Consider the following 27,095-nt stretch of genomic DNA (forward strand, 5'->3'; position numbering starts at 1 on the left):
ACGACCACGTTTTAGTGCAAGGGATGAATAATAGTGTTTTATGGTCAAAAATAATTGTATAACTGCCTTAGTAGTAATAATTTGAAGTTCGTTAAGGTATTAAATTATGGATTCATTGAGTTAAACCATTCAAAATAATTTCGCTGCATGGAATAGGCCTACAAGAAAATGTTTAATCCATTATTTTTATAATATCGGAGAACATTATAGGATGCTATTCACATTAATTTATAAGTATTCAAAACATTTCCAAAAGGAATAGATACTTCGAAATCTACTTACGCCTGTAGGCTGTGCCGAAAGGGATTTTTTTTAATGGAATAATTTGTGTTGAATGACAGCGTAAGCTTACACGAAATCTGTTAAAAACTTGCACTCTTTCATGGGATAGACTGTTATATCAGCAAATCATGAAGCATCATTTCAAAATATATCTAAGAAACATCTATAGCACTGTTGCGTGGACGTATTTGGAGCCTACTGCATAAACGTTGATTAGTTTAATAATTTATTATAAAAATAATTGGCTTCAAATACTTAATAAAATAACTGTTAACGTTAAAACAAATAATGCATGTTTTCAGCTGGTGAAGCACTTATTTTTTTTTTTTAATTTTAAGAATAGTTTTGTGTATTATCAAAATGTTTTCTTAATTAACTCTCAAAGGAGCCGGAAATGACTGGTGGTTCGTAAAAGATTAAAGAAACACATAGTTTTAATTACAATTTTTTATTATTACAAAATTACAAAGTCTGTGAAAAGGCAATCATTAACGTACAGTGTATCACATGATGATGTATTTTAGCTTATTTCATTATACACTTAAAAACTTTCTAGTTATTAAATATTAAAAAAAAATTAAAAAAAATTGTATTTCTTACATATTTTGCCTGTCACTGGCCAGTTCTAAACATTTTTTAAAAAACATATATACCTATATAAGTTTATAAAGTTTACACATCTTTAAAGTGAAAAATTAAATTCCAGAGTAGTCATTGAATTGCTGTTATCGTTTCATGTAAGTTTGATTTTCCTTATTTTTGGGTCACAAAATTATCTGTGGTTATGTGTTTTAAGTGATAACCATGCAGAGCAATCCCAAGAGAATGACGTAAATAAATAAATAAATAATACATAAACAAACGAAAGAAGGCAGCGCCGCTAGCGCCGGGGTCCCGGGAGCGACTCCGGCTATCCGCTGGCCGGGCAGGCGACCTGGGCGGCGAAGTTACACTGGCCGATGCTGGTGTCGAAGTACGTGCCCTCGGGGCACTCGTATCGGTAGCTCACGTAGCCGGAGCCCGACGACACGCACTCGTAAAACACCTGCCGGCCAACAGTTCGACGAGTCACACCTGGCGATAACATCTCGCACCACGCCGCAGGGGCTTTTTTTTAATATAAGTCGCAGCTCGCAGTACACATTTACCGTTTCATTTCATGGTTCGAAAGAAAAAGAAAACCACAGGAGCAATCTAGCTTCGGATACTTTATGTACACTCAAAAATCGGTGATAAATTAAAACTATTACACTACCTGCAGTCGCTTAAGTGAAATAATTTACATGCAGGAGTCTGTTATTAATATCAGACTATAACAAAAGTACTAAAACTGCAGTTATATACTCTGGAAGACTTGAAGGAGATAGAACGAGATTTGAAAGTGAAGGCATATTGATGGATAAGGAGGCCAATAGGAGAGGCCAATGTGGATGGCTTCATTTATTGGGCAATGTAGTTGTTAAAGATGGAAGAGCTGCACACGATGTCTCGCAATGCATTCAAAAAGAAAAATAACGTTTTTGTTGGACTCTATACAGTGTGGAAGAATCTATATTACAAACGAACTCCGCATCTTCCGAAGCAATGTCAAGTCTTTTGTCATATAGGTCTAATTACCTTCAAGTTGCAGACTTTTGTTAACCACTGCATACGAAAGATTCTCAACACCTATTGGCCAGAAGTAATCTCCAACAATGAACTATGGAGAAGGATGGGAGAAACAGAATCGGCCATACAGATAGAGCGGCGAAAATGGAAATGGATCAGGCATACTCTGAGGAAGGGAAATATAGCCTTTGAGAGAGAGAGAGAGAGACACACTGGATTGGAATTCGTAGGGTAAAAGGAGGATAGGGATGTACAAACAAACGTAGTAAACATCTGTACACATGGAAGAAATGGAAGAAGGCAAGACCTGGAGAAAGGTGAAGAGGTTGCCTGAAAACAGAACGAGGTGGAGATGCTTTGTGATTACCCTGTGTCCCACGAGGGACAAGAATTATTTCAGTCAGTAAAGTTAGTCGAAAAATAATAATGCACGTGCGTGGCTGTAAATCAGCACGGTCATGCACAAAGGATAAGGGTGATGGAATCCTAAATATGTTTGATTTCGAGCCACCAAACAGCGAGAGCATATCAACTCAGCCTGAACCGCGCTGTCCCTCTGTATTCTCTCCACATCTGATACCTGCGTGCAGCATGCTGGGGGTGGGAGCTCACCTGGCAGTTGGAAGGGTCCCTGACGTAGCCGGCGTGGTCGCAGATGCCGGCGGGGGCAGGCGCCGCTGACGTCTGCGTGGGCCGCTGTCCCGTCGACCCTTGCGCCGTCGCGCTGGTCGGCCTCGGGGGCTTCGTCGTCTTGGGCGCTGACGTGGCGGGCTGCTCGGCAGGGGGCTGCGGCAGCACCACGACGTCACTGCCTCAGCGCGCTCGAGGGAAACACACCGGGTGTACAGGTGTACAGCATTCGCCCCCCCCCCCCTAAAGTCCAGGAGGCCTAATGCCCAAACCAAAAGCGGACAGCAATGTGCCAAGTTCCCGCCCCTTGCATGGTTGTCTCTTTTCCCCCGTATTAACTTTTCTTCCTAGACCATTCTTCTTTGTCCTGTAATTAACCTGCTTGCTTAATGCATGGTGTATTGCACCCTGTATGAACGTGCCCAGGGTTTTCCCTGTATCTATGGAGGTTTTACCTGAGCCTAACTTGATTAGTTATAGTCTGGAGTTAAGGTAGGGTAGTTATGGCATCAATCGCTGCCATGGCTGGCCAATCCCCAATTAAAGCACATGATTCATGCCGAATTTCTTGCATGGTTGAAACCCAGCGTAATAAGGCGTAAGTTATTGGCTTCGTCCCGAGACCCACTTGAGTATTCCCTAACCCAGACCCCTCAAAATATACTTAGTTTATAGTTAGGTTAAAAAAAACATTGAAGGTGTAGGGAAGTAAGTGGTCGCCAATCCACCAGGCCATGTTAGAATAGAAAGACAACTATACTGCTAAATACATTTCAATCAAACAAGATAACACATTATTGATCCTCACCAAATTACTATTTGTAATGATACTTTTCAAATGCTTTAGACAGGGGCTGTAAAAGTTCATGGTTGCACATTCCGGGCAAATGCCGCATGACCATTGTCTGCTCGCTTGTGAGACTTTTCAGCTAGGAAGCTTTTCATTTGACACTTCTCTGGTCGAAGGTTTCTTACTGGCCCAGAGTTCTTTAGATTAACTGAAAGCCAATATCAGCTGTAGTACATTAGTATAAGTTTGTCAGTTTTAGCCTATCCCCAAATGAAACCGCAAATTTTTCTGTCCTCCAGCTGAGATTTTTCTGATAAAATCTAAAATGGCATTGTATCAGGGAAAGAGGTGATGGTGATTGCTTTGTTTATGATTCTAATTGACCCCTCGGAATGTTAAATTTTTGTAATCGGGCCTCGTTGTTTTGTCTAGTGGACAGGTCTCCTTGGTTCAATTCTTGTCCGGGTTAATAACTTACATGTTTCTCGTCATCGTTAAAATTTTTCTCTGCCTATGTAAGTATCGTTAAGTGATGAGTTATTGGTTTCCTCATTGTTAAAAGTTTAATAATTTCCAGCAATTCGTTTATCTTATCTTGGTCAAATAGAGTTGCTTTTATTCTGTAACGTCACCAATACCGAACAAAACTTCTGTTCGTAATCTGAATCCAAGAACTGGCAGTGCTTGACCATTGATTCTCGTAACGAAAAGCAATTTACAATCTTTAAAAAAAACAACTGCGTCAAAAAAACATTGAAACTGCGCCTTATTAACTAGCTCGGTGAAGTGTTCAGGTAGTATTTCTTACCGTAGCCCCTTTCAGAATGTCGTTGATGGCTTGCAGCAAGGAGTTCTTGCCTTCGCCACACACGTTCTTGAAGTCATCCGTGTCCACGGCCCACACCATCGCGCCTCCGAGGTTCTTGTCTTTCACGTACTGACTCTGCGAACATGCGAGGGAAGCCGTTATTATCGTGCGTTGCGGAGGAAAATTTTCTAACCACTATTGTTTACCAAAAAATATGTAATTTGACCGACAATTGTTAGTTAAAAATTCACATAAAACATTTTCTTTTAACAAAAAAATGCATCTATTAGTCAACAACAGCTAAAAAAAAAAAAAAAAAAATTGCGGGAGTTTTAAAGCATATGACCTATGTTTGGCATGTATATCCGTCAACAAAAAGCTTTTCTTATGCTTGTGAGTTGGCTGTGGCCTATTCAAGGGCAATGCGTAGGAAATACAGGCTAATACAGGTTACATGGTTAGTAATTTTTTAAAATTCAAAGCTATAATTAATCATCAATGTAGTTGTAGTAAATATGTTAGTTAATAACATCATTATTCATCTTTAGACTTGCGATTTCTTTAAAAAATAAAATACTTAATTGGGTAAACAAACATTGTGGGTATCTATACTCACGATGTGTTGACGATAATCTTAAGCGGTTTTGAAATCAATCTTTAAAAGTGTAAACCTTTTTACGCAATTGACGAATTAAAGCAAGTCACTATAGTTACATCGACTTGCCAGATGGTAATTTAATGATTTGAAAGTGCTACTTGAGTGATTCTTCCTTAGAACTACCTTGAGTTGTATGGACAGCACGTTGTCGTACCTTGAGCTGTATGGACCACACGTTGTCGTACCTTGAGCTGTATGGACTACGCGTTGTCGTAACTTGAGTTGTATGGACAGCACGTTGTCGTACCTTGAGTTGTATGGACTGCACGTTGTCGTACCTTGAGTTGTATGGACTGCACGTTGTCGTACCCGACCCACTGGTTGCCGCTGAAGGCGTATGGCACTTTCTGGTCCTTGTTCCACACGACGGTCCACTTGTCCTTCAGCTCGCAGATCTGCGGACAGGCAACAACAGTGGTCTCAGGCAGTGGCGCACACAGGCTTAGTATATTGGGGCTGGGGGGGGGGGGAGGGGCGACGACTGGAGTGTTTAGGATGGTATGGGATACCTTTCCCCCTCCCCATTAAATGAAGAGCCCTAAATTTTGAAGGAAAGAATAACAGCTCAAATACTATTTTAAGGAGTTTCTAACGTCTTAAAAACGTTATAAAATAGATTTTCATTTAATTTTAAACAGCATTATAATTCCAAAAACTTATACAGAGTACACAAGAACAAATATGTAAAATAATACATTTCCGCTAACAAAAAAATTGACAGATTTAACAGGTCAGGTGCGGACTGGAGTAGATTATCATATATATTTTTGTTCAACTATGGTATTTTATGTGTGTGTGTGTGTGTGTGTGGGAGGGGGAGGGGGAGCCCCTCCTACAGGACCGCCCCACAAGGGATGACGCAGGCTGAGGGTCGCCGACGTGTCGCGTTCTTGGGGCGAGGATCGCGGGGTACACCCCGACACCCCGGCTGACTGCGACTTAGCGACGAGAACCCGATATTCCTCAAGGTCCCGCCGCTCTAGTGGAGCGACGAAGAATGAAACTACTGTTTTTATTTCTGGCATTTCTAGACGTATGTGATTGCAGAGCGTTTGAGACTTAAAAACATATAAAGTATACAAAAATAAACAAGCCAACATTTGCTCTAAAATATACCTACAAAAAAAGAATTAGTAAAGTTAAACATGAAATCACATAACTTCTTTCGAAATCATTACATTAGTAAAGTAAATTATTATTTTACATTTATAGATTTTTAGATCAAAAATTTGTTACAAAAAACCCCTACAGAAAATCCAAAGACCGGTCACATACATAGCTTTTTGCTTCACGAATATAAAACCATTTATTAGTTTAATTATATTATAAACCCGATGTCAGATGCGGTATATACTTTGTTTCGGACCGTGTCTACTTACATACTGATCACACAGAGAAACAGAGAGAGAGAAAGAGAGAGAAAGAGAGAGAACTGCATAATTATTCTCTAATAAATATATCTACATGATAGCAGTCACCTAGCTTCATTACAGTATCGGCAACATGAATATGCATAATTTATAACAATTCTCTGTGTTTCAGAAACACTTATATGGCCTCTATCTTATCTTACTGTTATCCCCATATTAACATTCGTAGTATGATTGCGTGTACAGAATTGTAGCTTTTGAGAATATATTCTGGTACATGGCAGTTCGCAGAGCTTATAACAAAAATAAGAAGTCGAATTCACGATAAAGTTTTTGACATTTGAGAAGAAAATCATTGGTTTACACTAATTTTAGTATAAAAATACCCATCATTTATTTGATCAAACTAATAGTGAATAAATCAATGGCATGAAACCTGAACGCAAGTAATAACCTCTTAAAACACTTTACGGTAATTAACATTAGAAAATTTGTTAGTAAATAGCAATGTAAACAATTGGTTTAATATTTTCAATAATAAACTTGGGAGATATACTTTGGGTTCTTGGGAAATAGTTAGAATTTAAGACCAGAGGATTTATAAGTCTGTGGAGGCGGCGGAGTGAGTGAAGTTGTCGATGCAGCACCCATGTGCAGACCTCTCCCGCCGCAGATAACCGCCATCTTGCAGTGCATTGTCTCTCGCCCCGCACCTAGCTCAAGCGTCGAGCTGACAAGCAGTTCTGGTGCCGCGTGTTCAGTAGAGCTCACAGTGTGAGGTCAGCAAGCTGCAAGGATGGTTGTTTCCGAGTCCAGCAGACCACGAGTCTCACCTAGTCGTGCGCCGGGCGGCGGGTAGTCGCGACCGAGGTCCTGTGTTCGAGTCCCTGCAAGTGTAGCAGCACCCATCGACCCGTACATGTGCAGGGTAGAACAGTTTTTAGCGAATAAACGGCATTACTTAAATGCCAAGGACGAGAATCACGAACTCACAGCCCAAAACCAACCCCGAACCCCTCCCCATACCATATCCCAACTCCTACGTTATCTCGTTCCTTCCAGTTGAAAAAACCAGTGTTGTCAGAAATCGCAGAATGGTGCCCTTAAATTTGGCGCCGCTACATTTGGTATCAGCATTTAGGCTTCTTACACAACACACGTAATTTTTTTTAAAATTCCAAATACCTATACCCCAGTATGGTGAATTTCGGAACAAATTATTACATGCTTGCTTATAGAGTTTAACGCCATACTTCATAGGCCTAACTCCGTGGGAGCTCAAAGACTGTAGTGGGCGCGGAACCACTTTGACACCGACCAGGTGCTCGTACACAGAGAACACGAGATAAAGAAAACTCGGGGTTCGATCGTAGGGGCGGTGGGAGCAGTCAGCAGGTTCAGAGAACTAGCACTCACGCATCGCGACGTGGATGCTGCTCTCTGTGAGATCACGATGGAGCATGGATGGCGTGGATGGGTGAGGGAAACGGGTAGCCTATCATCCAGAGGAAACCCACCAGACACGGCCGCGTGACGCCGAGGATCGAACCCGGATCACCTCTGAGGAAGACCATTCATCTGACCACGTCATTTTTTTTTTTGTTTTTCTCAACGGTAATTTCTCATCACCAATGAATGACCTACATTCGACTGATTTGGCAGTTCCGCCGCACTTGACAGTTTTGTGGAAAATTTTATTTTGTTTAAATTTATGTGGCGAGCTGTATTGTATTACAACTAACACCATAAATATATTTAAAAAAAATCTAAGTTATAATACTTAATACCAATTATAGCCAAGAAAATGAAAACAAAACTTACAAATACAATGCAATCTAAATAAACAAATTACTAGAAAGTACATAAATAATGTAATAAAACTTAAGCATAAAAGCTACTAAAAATATTTAAAATATAAGATATTATAAATGAAATGAAGATATAATGTAGACTACAGTTAACTACAGTTAAGGGGTTGCCTCCCATTTCAGGTCATGATTTTATATTTATATTAATCACAGATCAACTTTTAGACTTTTTCAATTGTTTAACTTTCACGAAATGAAAAAAATATATTCAGCCAGCGCATACCTTTTGCATAATTAGCTGCCAAAGTTACATTTTTAACGTTTTTGGGTTGTAGGACAAATAAGGAGAATTTAATTTATCGAGAGAATGAAACTTTTGTAGGTTTAACTGCAATAGGCCTACCACTAGCTACTTCAAGAAATGGTTTGAATTTCTTTCAAAAAAAATATTATTAATTTTTACCACGGCATTTTATAATTCATCAAATTCGTCACGTTATTTCGACGGCCAAGGAACGTGAAATGAGTTCGACCCAGTAGAAGCCTGTGCGCGGCGCACGTCACCTCGTTGTAGCCCAGCATGCCGGCCTCCTCCGTGTACTGGCCGGGACTGCCCGAGCCGGACACCTGCGCGCCGATGCCGTGGTGCTCGGGGTCCTGCAGCGTGAACGAGCGGCCGTACAGCCCCAGCCCCAGGTTGATCTTGTCCGCCGGCGCGCCCAGCTTCAGGTAGTTCCTCACGCTCGCGTCCTGCAGGGTCGCACACACACGCGCACACAACTTGGGTAAACACAACGCGTATTTATAAATTATCATGTTTCTAATTCCATGGCGATTCTGACTCGCAGTGGCGGATCCAGTATTTTGGTTCGGGAGGGGCTTGACTCCTGTTGAGGCTAGGCTTTATCAAGGCAAGCACTGAAACAATAGTGGACCCAGATGCTTTTGGAGGGGGCTTGAGCCCCTTAGCCCCCCCTCGCCCCCCCCCTTCTGGATCCGCTACTGATTCTGAGTTCAGATGATTCTAAGCTGCGATGTTTCTGAGTTAAGATGTTTATAAATTGTGTGGTTCGGCGAGATATGTGTTTCTAAGTAACGACATTTTTATAAGTTGTGTGTTTTTATAAGTTATGATTTTCTAAGTTACGATGTTTTTAAGTTGTGTGTGTCGGCGTTATGTGTTCCTGAGTTACGTGTTTCTAAGTTATGATCGTTCTAACTTTGTCAGTTCTAAGTTATGTGGATTTTTTTTCGAGAATTATAAATTATGAATGTTCTAAGTTGTGTGTTTACAACTTATGTGTGGATCCCCGTTCAGTACCTACACATCCGCGTCACAGTCTGCTGTAACTGGGCACTTCCTCCATCTTAGGAAGTTTGGTTTCCTTTCGTTAGCTTTCCCCACAAAAAAAATGTACAAAATACGGTATCCCATACATTGTTTCTCGTGTAAAACTGGTCAGTTTTGATCATGTTGACAAGCTTGACAAAACTAATTGCAACTAAACGTGATGCATAAAAAAACAATATCAATATTATCCATGTCCTAATTCAAAAAATGATTAAAAAACTAACTACATTCTAAAATTAAGCTGTGAAGAGATGTTCAACATCCAAGATGAAGGGAAGCCATCCCCCTCAGCGTTGTCCCCAAATTTGGTGACTTTTGAGTTTTCGGTGAAGGGAAATTCATGTTAAAGATTTTTTTTTTTATAAATTTTACATCCCTATCAGTAGGCTATTTTTTTTCTCAAAGGCATTGTTCTTATCTTTATTTTTCCAGTATTGCCTGTTTGGAAAGTTCAGAAAATATCAATACTAAAATAAAAACCAATTAATAAAAGAAACTGGTGCATTTTTCTCTCAAGTTAGCTTCAAAGTGTTATTGATAAATTTTGAATTTTTATTTAATTGGCTAGGATTATCATTCATGTTGAAATTAATAAAATTACTTTCACTTTCTTTCACTTATTACTTTCACAGACACATATACATAAAAGTAAGCCGTTGGTAAATTAATATTGACACGAGTGAGTAACATTTACTAATGTTCGGTATTTTTAAGTTTTTTTATCTTTCGTACACAGTTTTTAAAGCTAACCATACCTTTGATTATTTTAAAATTGTATTTATGTCATAACAATATTCTTAGTGAAGACGCATAATGTAAAGCAATCTATTTCTGATATTGTTTGTAAAGCAAATACTAAGTTTTACTCAGTCACGCAATCTAGGGTAATATTAATGAGCATCGTTTTTTTTTCTTTCGTCGCGATGAAATTAAGAGTGCCGTGAGTACCACATGCTTCCACGGGCATTGTCTGCGTAGCCACGTCGAAAGTTAAGGGCTCATCGACGTCCTGATTTACAGTAGAAGACTTAACCTGAAGATGGCGATTGAAATGTCAACCAATACATCGGCGCACCCTTCGCCTTCAACGCAACTACTGTTCTTTGGTCTTTAAACTGGAAAAATCGGGACTACTTTTTTTAAGACCTACACTTAGACCTACAGATCTCGGGAATTCCATACAAAATTTTTTAATAAACATTTCCGAAGAAAATGTCTGTAATTTTTTTGGATGATTTTTGGAATTTTTCCCGAATTTATAGGTTAATAATGATAGATTTTCAATATGGTGGCCAAGATGGCGGACATAACAATGGTTGACTGTCTGCTAGTAAACATTACTGCACTCTAGCGGGTGAAAATGAAACCAGTATGGCGGTGGCAGTGATATTATCTGACTAAACCAAGATGGCGGATCCAAGATGGCCGCCACGACGTCATGCTGGCTGAAAGCCCCCCGAATGAGCTGGGTCAGCACTCACGACGTTCAGCTCCCGCTCGTCGTCCCACTCGGACGAGTGCGGGTACAGAGGCGCGTCCTCGCCCGTCTCCGAGTCCCAGTCCCCGTGGAAGTCGTACGTCATCAGGTTCATGAAGTCCACGTTCCTGCACACAGGCGAGCGGACCACCGTGCCATCAACTTCCTCACACGTCCCGCGGGGACAACTTTGAGAGACTGGGTCTCGATTTGTTACGCCTTGCCAAAAAACAATGCACACATGGTCTCGTAGCCGTCACAAAATTCCCTGCTAAATATTTTTTTGGTTACTAAAAATGATTGCTCAAAAATCGTTTATCAACAGGTTTGGGGCAACAAATTTAAGCTGGTGATTTTTTTTTTTTGTGTGTGCTACGTTTTCAGCGTCAAATTGTTTAGTTTTATTTTTTCAACAAATACATTTATTGAAACATAGAATTAAGTTCTTATACAGAATGTACAGAAATTGCGGGGCGTTTGTTTAGGAACATACCCGACGTTATGGAAATGAAACCCCGCAGAGTTACGGGCGCGAACAGGTGCGCGCAGGTCTGAGTCTGGCGGGCTTCATTAGACCCCCCAGTGGCCGAGAGGACGAGTGATCGCAGCGCAGTTACAGTTGGTCGGGACGCTGCAGGAACCAGCAGTCTGAATGGTTGGTCGTTGGTACGTTTGCGTGCTTGGCTTTGGTAAATTAGCGCTGTGTTTACTGCTGCGATTACAGAGCTGACAAACATCAGTAACACGGCAGGCTTTACATTCGACACGTTTAAGGTTAGGATCCATAGTTTTCCAGCGCCAGGGGAATTATTTATCTCGTCAATAGCATTACAGGCAAAAAAAAAAAAAAAAAACAACAAAAAACAGAGAAATCATAACAAGTGTTTCGTATTAATACTTAAAATAATTATCACTCTCTTTTTTCATTTAATTTTCAACGCTGTCGTAGTTCTTGCAATCGCTTGGCACTAGACTTTTTAGGATTTTTGTATTCCTTTAGACGCGAGCATATTTACGAGCTATATGATACGACATCTTTGATAATTGTGTAATTTTAAATTTTATTCCGATTTTTACTTGCATAGAGGTGAATAATTGTTTGCCTCACTGTGGGTCCTAGTGATGCTCCGTAAGTTCTTCACAATGACACCCGAATCAATGTCTTAGCTCTAAACGCGTTTCCACGCTACAACAATTTATAACTTCACACAAAGCTAATTCGTAACAATCACGCGCATGCACCTACACTGGTACGATGACGTCACAGGCAAAAAATTATTGCGCGACAAACACGTACAGACATGATCTATCGATTGTGGGCTCAACAATTGTTGACTCATTATTAGTCTCGTTCTCTCGTAGTTATCAGTGGTTCAGATCTGACGGTATTTTTTCACACAACGAAGTTAGACCGACCATCACTGTAACGAGCGAGTACATATATGTTGTGACGTCAAAAAATCTTGCAGCAGGAGCAGTGCGTACTTAGCAAGGGTGCGTTCACAACATAATTGTACTGAATAGGAAGACTGACTGATTAACCAGTTACTAACTGAAACTGGGAGTTCCCTACCATTAAGGGTATTGTACACCAGATATCTGGTTAGTGCGCATGGATAACTTCAAACTTGCACTTATGTTCGTCGCTTGCTCCCACGGAGCATTTGAATGCCCCTGCGCTACGATCGCACGTCTTCTAGGCCAGTGAAGTAGAACCCTGAAGCCCGTCAAATTCAAATTTCCACGCTACTGTTAGCTCCTTGTTATTAAACAAAACAAAAAAAAATTGCTTGTTTTGGTATTCTCTGTCATCCATTAAATTTACGTCCCGCCATTCTCCAACACTCTATATAATGGGTATTGTGTGAGGTAATTTGTAAAAACACAATCATTAAACCACTATATTATAGTCAAATTCTCGTCAATAGCCACATTTCAATTCAAGGGACGAATGGCAGTTAAAAATAACTAGGTCACTATACCTTATTTTCACAGTATCATTGTGATCACGAGAATTACAGTTTTTCCTTGCATCTGTTACTACAAAAACGTGCATATATTTTAACTATGTAAATATTATCATATTTGAACTCCACCCAGCTTTGTTTAGAATTTTAAATAAACAATATAAAATACTATGTAACCAAGAATATTTTTCAATCATATGCTCGGATTTTTTACGTTACCTTATTATATTGCATGGCATATTATATGGCAATTTTTATTATTACAATTATTTGGAAAAATAAAAAAAGCAAAGAAAACATGACAAAATGTCGACATAATCTTACTGGTTATCAGAAGCGGCATTTAAAACAAAAATTAGATATTGGAGATAGATATTGTGGTTTGCAAAAACAACAATGAGGCCATGGCTTTACGATTATATATTTGCCAATGTGCAGATAACGATGAGTTAATACTTACTTTGCTATTTCTGGAACGATGTACGAAGTGTCCACCGTTTCAGAGCCTGCTCCGAGAGCCACACTCAACAAAAAGCCATGCTCCTGGAACTTCTTGTAAACTGTTTCCAGGAGTTTAGGGAAGTTTTCCTGCGAACGGAGTACACAGAACTATTAGAAACGAAGCTACAAGAGCTTTAGGTTCACACTTCTCTTTGACCTTCCACGCAAGCAAATTCACGTTTTACAACGTTATAGCTTTACGTTAGTTAAACCAAGACACCTCCTCATTACGGTTACGAACTCAAAAAGTACAACGGCGTGATTTCGTATGACTTCTGTGTTTTGTCTGTATCAGGCTTTCAGCTAGTAGTAATCGGGATAACATAGATAGTTGAAACTTTCGCAAATAATATTTTGATTTTGCTAAAAACTCAAAAACCATCTTAAAATTTTGTAAAAAATGGTGTTATCGAAAATAATTTTTCTCCTTCCTAGATAAGCAGTCCCGTGTTATAGAAAATGATGTATTGTCTGTATATTATATTAGATGACACATTATATAACTATATCCATGGACGTTGGTACCATTACGAGAGAGAGGGGGGGGGGGGGGGGAATTTCGGTCTCCCCTGGAATTAAGGAGCCCCTCACTTACGCTTGCAAAATAGTAATTGTTAAACGGGGTGGATAAATGTAAATGTCAAAACTATGCTTTATAGGAAATTTTCTATATATTATAGAGTTTTCTGCTTACTGCATGGATATATATGGGCAATCTTACAGATTTGCGCCCTTGACTATAGTTATTCTAAGGAACTCAGTGGATAAGGTAAAAACAAACCCTTATTTATGGCGCAGAAGCCTCATTATAACACAATATATTTTTATATATGTTATATATAATATTTATATGCTATATACAGTTAAATATATTTATTATTATATGTTTGACCAATATATGTATAATCGTGATAAGGAAATTTGTTATAAGTTATAGTAGTTTAAAAATTACAGTAATATACGATACTTACACTAGACTATTCATGTATGGCACACGATTTAACCAGTATCTGGACAAGGGCTATGTCACCGCCGGCAGCGAGCCACCCACCTTGTCGCCGCCGTCGCCTCCGCGCTGAGCCGGGTACTCCCAGTCGATGTCCAGCCCCTCGAAGCCGTGCTTCTGGAGGAAGGCGACCGCGTTGTCGGCGAACTGCGCGCGGCCCTCCTGCGTGCTCGCCATCTTGGAGTACTTGCTGGAGCCCTCGTTCCAGCCGCCGATGGACACCATCGCCTTGGCGCGCGGGTTCTTGTGCGCCAGCTTCACGAAGCGCGCGAACGCGTCTGGGACACGAACCACGGACCAGTAATAACGGCATGTCTTCAAATCCTGCAACTGGGCTTTCCCTCGAGTCCATTATACTCTCAACATGTCTTCAGCAGCAGCGGGTGCTTCCGCCTTTCTTTTCGCCTCCACTCCCTTTGTTCCTTTCACTCATGTTCTCGTCTTCCTTTGATCCTTCTTGTACATAACATGACCCTCTTTAATCAACTTGAACATCTATTGATGACGTGAAAGGAGAGCACTATGGGTTTGACCCACTTTTAAGAGCACAGCCACCCAATCATAATTAGTGACCCTTCCTGTTATCTGTCAATAGCCCATTAATTTCAATTATTTTTAATTGGCGTGTGCATGACTGACTGGGGCAGAACCATTACGTTCTCCCTACTGCCTCACTTGCATGTAAGAGACTAGTCTGTGGCGATCCCAGGCGGAGGTGAGTTTTTCTACACTGTTAAAATGTTTCACCTTCAAACAATTATTATTCAGTGTTCTCCGTCAATTTATCAATATATTCTCAAAATGTACGTGCACTAAGATTTATTTAACATGAACCAATAATATACATCATCTTGGAGCATCAACTTCAATAACTTGTAAGGTTCACAGCAGAAACACTCTTCTCCCTCCCACATGATTGTTTACCATGTTTAGAACGAAAAACGAAGTTCCTAAGAAGTTCCAGTTATCTGGGCCTGCGGTGAACGCTCAGGTTATATGGTGTGCGTCCTTCGTTGCAACTCCGGTAGATTTACTGCAAATTCCAACTGCGTAACTAAGTCGGGCAGTGGAACATGTGTATTAACAACCAGGTCATATTTGGCCAGGTTACCACGGACCGACTCTTTTGAGTTCTCTGGATTGTTGGGAGGGCGAGAGCGATGATTGGCTTAATATTTGCCGAATTCAACTCATGTAAACAATTAATCAATCTATTTTTAAAATAGTACGCCAAAAATCACGCGCTTTTGTCAGAATTATTAAATACCAAGTTGTTGATTTGACAAGTTACGTATTATACATAATATTGCAAAGAAACTGGAAGGTACAAAGTGCTGTGCGATCTGGAATACTTTAAACAATGTTCCAACTATTTTGGACAGTTTTATCGTTTTGAGCGCAGGTTCTTTTTAATAATTAGTACTTATTGAGAATAATCCATTATTTGAGAAAATAACTAAGAATATACGAGTAATTAGTTTACGCGGACGCAGTAAAATATAACTCCAAAACCGCAACATCATTAAGTATCTGTAATTAGTGAAATTTAAATTGTCGCAGAAACAATTATATGGTACCCCGAACCCATCATATTGTTGGCCCTGGATAATGTTTAGCGTTCATAATTTAGTTTTGGTTCTGTCATATTATTGTTATCACAGTGCACGTTTATGTAACACTTCTTTCAAAGATAATAGTGTACGTTTATGTAACAGGGACAGTTATACTTTCATGTCGCACGGTTACGTGCACACACTCAATGCGACGGGCGGGACCGGGAGAGTAGAGTAGTAGAGACCGGAAAAATTCGCGATTTCAAATACCTATAGGATGGACTCCATGATCCTCTATGCACTCGTGCAAATTACATCTGCTCATTGGTTACCGACTCTGAACACCTGTTCACTGGGATGATAGTGATTCGCTAATTCTTCTGTTAAAGATTTTTCATTGGCCCAGATTCCTTCAGATAAACTGTGGCCCAATCACTGAAGCAAAATAATGTCAAAGGTATTTGGACTCTGTCCTATCGCGAAATGAATCTGCGAATTTTTCAGGTCTCTAATTATAAGGCCTGAAAAGTTCCTAAGTTCACTAAAGTTTGTCGCTCCCTCGTGAAACTTCGGTAGCACATATTAGAGGAACTTACAATTTTTTTTCATGTTCTCTTAATCTAACTAATTTTCGTCACACCAAAACTAGCACATTTTCAAATTATGTAATCTACTAGGTATATTACATATTTTTCTGTATCTTTTGTTTATTAATTTATACTTTCCCGTAATTTACTAAGTTATCAAGTCAATATGGGTGTTAATATCGCACATAATGTGAGAAAAAAGAACGTTGAATATGATGCCACACATCAACGAGAAGCATTACACTCACTCAGGCCGTAGTCGTCGGGCAGGTCATTCCAAGCGTCCAGCACCTCTACGTTGTTGTGGTCGCCCAGGCCGACGAAAGTGTAGAGCAGGTGCGTGCAGAGCGTGGGGTCGATGTCCTCAACGTCGTACTTGCCGTTCCCGGGGCGGTACACGGCCCAGCTCTCGTAGTAGCAGACCACCCTGTACTCTGCACACACACACACCCTGTTCTCAGGACACAGCCTGTACTCTCTACACATAGTGTGTACTCTGCACACACAACCTGAGCTCTATCTCCACATTGTGTATACTCTGCATACACAGCCTGTACTCTATACATATAGCCTGTACTCTGCACACACAACCTGAGCTCTATCTCCACATTGTGTATACTCTGCATACACAGCCTGTACTCTCTACACATAGCCTGTACTCTCTCTACATATAGTGTGTACTCTGCACACACAACCTGAGCTATATCTCCACATTGTGTACACTCTGCATACACAGCCTGTACTCTCTACACATAGCCTGTACTCTCTCTACATATAGTGTGTACTCTGCACACACAACCTGAGCTATATCTCCACATTGTGTACACTCTGCATACACAGCCTGTACTCTCTACACATAGCCTGTACTCTCTCTACATATAGCCTGTACTCTGCACACACAACCTGAGCTATATCTCCACATTGTGTACACTCTGCATACACAGCCTGTACTCTCTACACATAGCCTGTACTCTCTCTACATATAGTGTGTACTCTGCACACACAACCTGAGCTATATCTCCACATTGTGTACACTCTGCATACACAGCCTGTACTCTCTACACATAGCCTGTACTCTCTCTACATATAGCCTGTACTCTGCACACACAACCTGAGCTATATCTCCACATTGTGTACACTCTGCATACACAGCCTGTACTCTCTACACATAGCCTGTACTCTACTCACAACCTGTACTCTGCAAGCACACCCTGTTCTCTGCACACAGCCTGCACTCTTCTAACAACCTGTACTATCTACACATAGACTGCACTCTCTCTACACATAGAGTGTATTCTGCACACACAGCCTGTACTCTAAATATCCCGTCTTCTGCACGCATAATGTATTTTGCCCACTATCGGCCCGGATGGTGGTTTGGACCCTGCAGTCATGCCATGACCTTCTTTCCGCACTAGGCGAGATGATACTGCAATTGATCGTCATTGCCGTCTGCAGCTTGTAGGTGGCAGGACAACACAACACCCAGTGCTGAACCCAGAAGAACTATTTCCACAGGTGAAAAATCACTGTACTGAACCTAGAATCGAACCTGGGATCATAGTAGTTGTAGCCACTGAACCAAAATGTAGGCAATGCTAAATTAAGTTCTATATTATATACTGAATCTAATTGAAGAAAACCAGGGATTTAAGGCTGATTTGTAGGGGCATGTATTTTTCACAAAAAAATTTCGAGACTAGCTAAGAGTTAAAACACCTTCGCATAGTCTGTGCTTCGTGACTATTAGAGTTTCTTTCAGGCACGTGTCTGCTGACGGCACACCAATCATAGTAATTCAGCGCGGAAGCAAACGCGTCCTGGTAGGTATGTTCATACTGACGCATGGCAGAAAATCATGTTTACGGAGGTGACTAATATAAATTTTAACATTCCGACATTTATAAAGCACATATGTGGCGTGCGGGACCAATTGCATCCAAAGGTTGGCTAAAAGAATTTCATCAGGGAAATATTGCTCACTAAAATTAAATTATTGATAATCCCTTTAATATTTTGTCATCAGTAGAGAACATATAGACTGGTTTTTGAACTTCTCTGTGAATAGTTATGAAACAAATTAGGCATAATTTTTGATCAACGAACTTCATTTAATTAGAAGAGCATCAGTTTTTAGTGTTCATCAGTAAAATTTCACTGATTAAGAGTAATTTAACTTTTCATTGGTAGTCAGCTGTGTTAGTTGTAAACATCACTACAGTTTGCCAGTGACGCAGATATATTTGGATCGCATCATGCGACCACAACAAAGTCTGAAATTGTACTGTCTGGGTGCGCCGAGGTCATTCCTATAAGGATGCTGTAGAGTGGGTAAACTCGGAGATAAGAGCTGTCTCGCTCTAAACTAGTGTCGAAAACTATCTATGAACATGTTATCTATAAATTATTATTTACATCATTACATTATAGAATATTTTGGAAAATAATTGTAGTCTTTTTCATTTTCTGTTAACGTAAAACTAAAAATAATATAATTTTTAATAAATGGTATTGTCTAAAGTTCTTATATTTACTTATTTCACTATATAAATATATAATTTTAAATAAGTACTCTAGGTTGATTGTTTCAGGGAAAAGAACTGCGATTGGTAAATAAATGAAGGAAAAATATTTACAAACTGGTTGTTTTCAATGCATTTTATCTTACCTGCATACGCCGTTCCCAACAAGGATAGACACACAAGGAAGTCAGCAAGTAGGGACGAGCGCATTTTCGTTTTTTATCTGAAAAAAAAATTGTCCTCTTAAATTACACACTAAGAGAAAGGCTAAGAGCAAAAATATTTTATTTTGTTTAAGATAAATGCAACCAAATAAAAACTATTCTATACTGTGGCAATGCACACTCTGTTATTCTTTGAGAAAAATCCAGCAAAAGCTAACAAATCCATGTGAGCGTTTTCAGGCTATAAATATCTTAGGCAGCTAGAAATAAGTCATTAAGTTAAAGTTTAGTGTTATCATTACAGTTGTTATATACATTTTAAAGGTCATTTACTAAAAAAAGCAATATGAAAGGCAATCAAATTGTTATAACTTAAGTAGATAATGTTGGTATGAACGTAAGGGACCAAAAAGGCCTTGGCATATATATATTTTTTAAATGGATGCTTATGTATTTTAAGGTAAGTTTTATGAAGTAAATAAAAAGTATATAAAGTGCTTATGATAATAAACAATAATATTACTTTATATTTTGTTTAGCTTATAAAGTATTTTGCAACAGCAACTACAGCAACTATATATATTTCTCTGCTGAACAAGCCTTTCCAATCTGTTTCTCTTCTTGCTCTTAAACCTTTACTTAATAAAGATTTCTTTTCTTAAATTCACAATGTGAATAATTTATTACGTTATGAAAAATATTTTTGATACCTGTATTCCTCCTGATGGTGATTTCTTGAAAATGTTAATAAAACTGTAAGAAGTAACGGCTTATATCGGGCTTATATACTTCATCCAAACGAGAAAAAAAAATCAGCACAAGGACAGTGTTGTGCATTTTTGCGATAAACACGGGCATATTGACCAACTTTTCTGTTGAGAGGGAGGGCTACTTGATCCACTGAACTAAATATGAATTGTTATCTACATTTTAAGCATGCACCGAAAAAAAACATACAACTTCAAATTTGAGTTTATCTCGCGAGTCTTAAGTTTTGAAAGCTATTGTGTACCAAATGACCCGAATAAGATATATTTTTATTTGGCACAAATAATCCTGAGGTAGGAAGTATTCCTTATCATTAAAAAATACTTCAGATATGATTGTAGTTTGATATAAAATATGAGGAGTTGGCATCTGCAATTAATTTTGCTGTTCAAATAAAAAGTTTTGGAAGCTGTTAATAATAAGTGTTTATAACAATTTTTTGATAGATTTAAAAGATAATTATACTGCATAGGACATACATATTTAGGAGTTCACGTGGAAAATATTAACCAGAATGTTAGATACCGGAATCGAAAACTATAATTTTCTTATTACTAAAGTAATGGTTTAAGTCAATCAAGAAATATGGAACTATTAGATCGTACACACGAGTCTAAATTTGGATAAAAGATTTTCCATAAGGAAATTGTTACTCGCTAATATATTTCAATAAATAACGCTACAAATATTGTCCCAGCAATACAGCGCATGTAGAATGTATACTTAGAATTCACTGTGAATAGTAATAAAAAATCAATATATGATAACACAACTCATTTACTGACAAATCAACATTTGAGTGGAGCATTAGTTTATTTAGTGCAATTTAACTTATTGAGAATAATTTCAATTTTCGTTAGTCAGCGGTTTCGTCATTGTCATTAACTAAACTAGCAAAGAAACTAAACCCCCAATTATTTCGCACCTATTTATATAGGCTTTTTGAAAAATTCTCGCTTACTTGTATTTTTATTGTTTGCCTCTATACCATCCCTCACAAGATGAAAAACAATAATAACTACCTATTTATAAAATTGGATATTTATACAAAATTTATAAGTTTCTTGACTCTACGGATCATAAGAGTTTGTTCTTATGTTTCACTGTTCGGTTCACAAAACGTATTCGTTTCTGACGACGAGAAATATTTTCAGTCAGTGAACAAACGAGAATATGTGTTTTGTGTGAGCTACGCACCTTGTGTACAATTCTTTGGAGTAGATCAGGTTGGAAGAGTGAAAGATGTTGTCGTGTCAGTTCTCTCAAGCATCGGTGAGGTAGGTCATAGTTGGTGGGTTAGTGATCTAAGTTGTTGCCGAGGGGCGCAAATCTGTAGAATTTGCAAGGAGGTGGGGGAGGCCACGGAATTTCGCAAGGGGCGGCACGGCCCGATAGTTTTGCGCGTGGGTTTTAAAAGGACACAATTCATATCTGGGTAGGGTGTTTGTATGTTGCATACTGCCCATGTTTTGGTCCATACGCATGCAATAAGCAGAAAAATTTAAAATATACATAGTTATACATAAAAAAAAAGTAGTTTTGACATCAAACCCGTTTCACAGTCACAATTTTGAAAGCGAAAGTGGGACCCTTCAGTGAGGGGCTGCTTAATTTCAGAGGGGGCCCGGGTTCCCCATGGCCCCCCGGGATTTAAACACATGGTTGTTGCTGGGGGTCGGCTAGCTGCGCGCACGAGTACTTAAGCGCGGGGGCGCTAAGTGCGACGCTAGCTTGCTCATCACAAACCTCTCCACCTTTACGCGCAGTATTAGCGACGGTAACGCACCTGGGTGGTCGTGACCGCTAGGGCCTCGCGCTAATGCGGCGAGGGTCGCCTGTTCGATCCCCCTCCCCCTCCCGGTAGGACGCGCATTCGTGAGCACCGAGTCGTCACCAAGTGGCACGGAGCACACTGTGATCTCGGAGTTCGCATCGTATTAAGCCCCTGTGCATGACGCAGTGACGCGGACACACGATAGAAATCACATCAACATACTGGCGCCCATGGGCCTTTAAGGCGTGACCGTGTTTGAGGTCACGAAACACATGAAAAAATAATCGTTTATGTTACCCCTTACCCTATATTTATTTGTAATGGTTAACCTGATAAATTTTGTAACTAACCTCACTGTGTAAATAGTGTGGGAAAAACGAGACGGTATGTTATATCACAATCATAAAGTGTTCAGCTGCTGTGTGCTGTAGAAAAAAAATTGATAAACATTCGGAGAAATCGTAGATATGTAGATGGGTGGAGTGAGCTTACTTGTTTTTGTCACTAGGAAATACACAGGGATACCAACCAGACACGTCAAGAGTTAGGAAAGAAGAAGAATAAAAGCGGAAACCTCGCCTGTGCGGAGTGTAATTAATTCATCTAGTGAAGAATGTTCAAGACGGGTTCAGTTTCTTTTCAGACGCTTCGAATTCTCAGGGGATTTGAAGGGAAATTGGAGAATACGGCAGGGATTGAAGGGTATATAAAGACGGGATTTTGAGCTGATAGAGCAGGGAGAAAAACGATGCCGACACTACATAGACAGCACTGAGAGGGAGAAAGAGAGATAGAAAGAGAGAGTCACGAAAGGATTGCGTTGTTTGGAGATCTAAGAATTGTAGTTGTTTGTTATTTTACTACAATGGGCAGTAATTTTTCAGAGTCATAGTTTCTGACTTAGTGTGATGATAGTTTTCTTTAATGTTTCTTTGGTGTCGTATGCTGATATTTCTATGGATATTTCACTTTGTGTGATGCACTTGATAAAATATGAGATGGTTAGTTTTGTTGTTTTTGGGTGCCCATAAAGTTACATTTCAATAGTGCACCTTTTGCACTTTTCTGCACTTTTCGCTTAAGTGATTTACAAGTGTTTTTTATGGCCATCTTAATTTCAGAAAAAAATACTTTTAACTCTCAAACTATTTTAACCTTACCACAAAAAATTATATATTTAAATTAGTTTGTTGTTTTTTACCACTCTTTTCATTTATTGTTTTGAATCAGGCTGATGACAAAATTAGTTTGACTTAGTGTGATTGTCATCACAACCTTTAAATTTTTTGCTTATCTTGTTCTATAAAATACACCTTGCACCTGATTTTTTTTGGAAGAAAATTATCGATATTCATAAAATCAGAGCTAATTTTGTTAACATGTAATTTCTGCTATAAAAACCTACTTATATTTGATCTTGTTGTTAATGTTCTGCCAACCCTCAGAGTTTGTTGACCTAGGTTATTTTTTCTTTCTATTTTAACTTATATATGTAGGTTATGCCCCATCTGGGCAAACAATTTTTACCTTGAGTGATGATTCATCATTGGTAAATACAGTTTTTGACGAGACAACGGTTAATAAATCGATGAACGCCGGCTGCACACACGAAAAAGAGTCCTGTTACGCTCATTGTACGCTTGCGCCGCATCTATCTCTCTTCCACTCGATTGGAAACAACCATCCATCGATTTGACTTTTTCGAGGCACATTAAAATTGAAACACTCCCATTCGTTTCCTACTTTTCCTATCATCGTCCTATCCTTAACAGAATAACACAGATTGGAAGAAGTTAAATAGTAAACATGTATAAAAGTTATAGTTAAAATAATCTCTTCGTTAAAGTAATAAACATATTTGAATTAATGAGTGCAAATAAAAGTAAATTTATCAATTAAATTGTAGATTTCATTTCACTCCTTCTTTGTATCCATACAAAATAGTGATAATTCAATAGAAATGTTTCAATTTTATTAATAAAAGTATGCAATCATTTCATCAATGTTTTGTTATGACGTTGTCACGTTAAACTATCGTCCGTAAACCGACTTTACAGACAACCAATTTTTATGAAGTGAGTGTTGGGTTCAGGTGGGACTGACCTCAAAGAGGTGACCCTACACTTTCATGGCGGTGTGTTAATGATAATGACTCCATGCACGTCCATATTCTACTTACGATACTGTGCATAAAAAGATAGCAAAACAGCCATTTTACTAGCAATAGAACTAAACGTTTAAAAAAGGAAACCACGAGATGAAACCACCCCGAAAAGCGCAATCTTCTTTTCGTGCATATGATAAATATGAGCTTCAAGCGGTAACCATTAACATGAAGTTAAAGGTGTAATGCAAGTCCCTTGAATGCTTTCAAGGATCAGCACCAGGTGTTTCATGCCTAAAAAAAAATATTCTGCAAACACACGTTTTATCCATTTACCTATCGTAAAAATACAGTTTAAAAACTAAAACTTGAACGGACTATTCACCCGCTCTCAGCACACATATGAATTGATTTTCGTCAACAGACATATTTCGGACATCTTGAGTAGTTTTCAGATCGCGAGGTTTCTTTTGAAGCTCTGCACACCGAATGCCCGGGTAGGCGGCCATGTGTATGTCGCGAAGCAGGGAGATCACAGTGTTCCTCCTTCTCCACCCTTCCTTGGCTGCTACCAAATGTTGTAATAGGGACAATATGGGAAACTGGCAAGAAATACGCGAGATGAGTGACGTCAGTAAACCTGGCGGCGTGAAGTGCGCCTACGTTTTTTGTACAATAGGTTTTTTTTTAAAGTGCGCTAGATTTGTTACCCTAGTGTCGTCTAGCGGCGTGGAGTGGAAAATAGCTACAAAGAGCAATGTCTCGCGCTTCACCAATGCTAATTGGCCAGTGTTTCCCATATTGTACTATTACGATATTCGCTGCTACGCCACCCACTCGCCCTCAGAACCGCCGGAACGTCCCGTCTGCCATCCTTCTGCGAGGTGACAGATGACGCCTCTAGCAAGGCCCTGCCACGCAGTGTTGCCATGGCTACAGCGGGCGAGAGACGCTCATGACTTTCGGAGCGGACGAAGGACGTCATTTCCAGCGGCCTCTGTGGTTGGTCAGCTCTGTTAGAAACCTATCCCTTGTTTCGTTTGTACCTACCTTATTAACAGTGTTATCGTTCCACAGTTTAGGAAAGCTCATGTAAGCCTGTTGTGAGCAAGTATAGCTTGGCCGGTACTGGCACGAGTTCCTGGGTGTGTTGTGTGGTGGAGTCAATGACCGACCGATCTCTTAAGTTACGGCGGCTATCTTGGATGATATTGACATTGACCTTTGGCCTTGCCCTTTGATCGCAGTCACCATCTTAAAGTCAGCCATCTTGACATCAAGTACCCCACTCCAAGAACGCGGCAATTTTCGTTACGGTCACCATATTGAAAATTTTCGTGACGTCCGCCATCTGGGATCTGATATCACAGTCACATTTTTCGTTTCTGAAATAATGTTCGCCATCTTGTTGTCATCTGCTGGAGGGCGCAATATTGGATGACGTCACAAACACCATATTGTATTTTTTCTGTTCTGCTGAAAGCCGCCATCTTGGATACCGACAACTTTGTTTCTGCGGTTGTTCCTAGATTGCGCCAGAATCAGAGTGGGGCGCTCGATTACAAGATGGCTGATTTCAAGATGGTTACTGAGATCAAAGGTCAAGGTCATGTCATCCAAGATGGCCGCCGTGACGCCAGAGGTCAGTTAGTCATTGACCCCACCAAACTACACATTAAGGAACCAGTGCCAGTACCGATCAAGCTTTATTTCTGCAAATAATTATTTACTCTGTATTGCTTGTGTTTTTTTGCACCTATTGTTTATAATCAATCTTAGAACTCAACTCTTTCCTCCAGTTTCCTGCTTCCTAGGGCGTTTATTCACCTTCACCCTGACAGTGGTGCCCATGTAAGTTGTCAATGTTTATTTGTATTCCTAGAGAATTTTTGTTACCATCTTCCTCTAAAAGTTTACTAGCCATCACTGTCTGTTTTTCTTTCTTGCCACCTTGCTGCCCAGCTCGATGTTATGATTCGTATTCAGGCTCCTTAGCCGGAGGTGTGTGTGTGTTTGTGGTGTCCTGTTACCCATGAAATGATATGAAAATACGTAATAAAAAGTTACATAGTAAAATTTGTACATTAGTTGACCATAATATATTTTATGTACGTATGCATTTATAAGACTGTACAAGTACTGTGTTTTAGAATTTTAAATACAAAAGTCACATATGGAACCTGATAATAGGCTGAGGTGAGAGTAGCACTTATTGAAACACTTATTTGAACACCCCCTCCCCTAATTGAACCCTGGCTGCAACACTGGCCTGGTCGACACCCCTCCTCGCTCCTGTTCTGCCAGTCTGGCGAGAGCGTAGCGCCTGGCGACGCCACAGCTGCCTCTGCTCACCTGCGCTGCGAGTTGTCTGCCGCCAGGCGGAGCTGTGGGCACTGCCACGCGTCTCTAAGCTTCCATTTCCTTTCACAGATTTCCACGCCAACTTGCTTTTCTGGACTACTGGAGTGAACATTCCCTTCTGTTTTCCTTTGTCGTTAGACATGTGGCTAATAAAAACATTTTCAACAATATTAATCACTTATTTTCTTGCTGACCGCTCGTTAAAAATTTGTTATGACTCGTTGTTTATGCTTCTTTTAGCAACGAGAGACGTTGATTATGCCTTTCTAAAGTAGCTATTAATTCGAAGGAAAAAAAGTAATTTATTCAAACAAGTTTATGTTTTACTGACAAATCGTTGAACATTTTCTTGTGAAACCACTGAACGTTCATAAAAATATTTCAACAGAATGAGATTAAATTCTTTATAACATTAGTTTTGCGGATTATCTGTTTTCACAGAAACATAACATCTTGATTTCAAACTGTTGTCATGATCATTTTATATCGTTCAATTTTCAAAATATACTTCATAAAAAATAGTATATAATTAAGTGAATGTTTGAAGTAAATATTAACTGTTGTAAATATGTAGCTTTCCTTGCAGTATTTGTCGCGTTTAGTATTAAATTCTTATTTTTTGAAATTACTTCAACATTAAAAATACTGACACTGTTTTATTGTCTTTGAAAACCTATTAAGGTTCCATCTCTGACTTATCGAGATAAATTTTAGTAATATAAAACGATGAAACCTTGCTACAGCGTAAAAACTCTTGAAACAAACATGGGTTTTTCGCTTCCTATCTCTCCTCCTTAAGACTGCGATAAATAACCACGGTAGTGTCTTCCTAGCTGTCCCATATAGCATTGTTTTGTCTCATGTCGTCCGCAGAGCGCCACAGGAGCTGAGATGTAATCAAACAGCTCATGTCGGCGATGGTCGCGGCCCGCAGTAGCGACTTTGACCCCAACCGCCTGTGTTTCGTCCCGTTCCGAACCGAGTGGCTGCATCTTCGGTCGCCATG

The 27,095-nt window shown here is 39.5% G+C and overlaps 1 protein-coding gene across 1 annotated transcript; it reads right to left on the reverse strand.

Annotated features, from left to right (window-relative positions):
- Window positions 1–1,192: 1,192 nt before the first annotated feature.
- On the reverse strand, window positions 1,193–26,231 carry LOC134531264 (chitinase-3-like protein 1). The gene is made up of 10 exons (XM_063366955.1): window positions 26,081–26,231; window positions 16,645–16,830; window positions 14,302–14,534; window positions 13,210–13,337; window positions 10,787–10,910; window positions 8,519–8,704; window positions 5,055–5,171; window positions 4,119–4,253; window positions 2,503–2,676; window positions 1,193–1,327 (listed from the first exon to the last, which is right to left on the reverse strand). Exons 1-10 carry the CDS (start codon window positions 26,229–26,231, stop codon window positions 1,193–1,195), a joined length of 1,569 nt encoding a protein of 522 aa, XP_063223025.1.
- Window positions 26,232–27,095: the final 864 nt, after the last annotated feature.

The sequence above is a fragment of the Bacillus rossius genome, chromosome 3 (genome assembly GCF_032445375.1).
Source record: "Bacillus rossius redtenbacheri isolate Brsri chromosome 3, Brsri_v3, whole genome shotgun sequence".
Taxonomy (NCBI): domain Eukaryota; kingdom Metazoa; phylum Arthropoda; class Insecta; order Phasmatodea; family Bacillidae; genus Bacillus; species Bacillus rossius.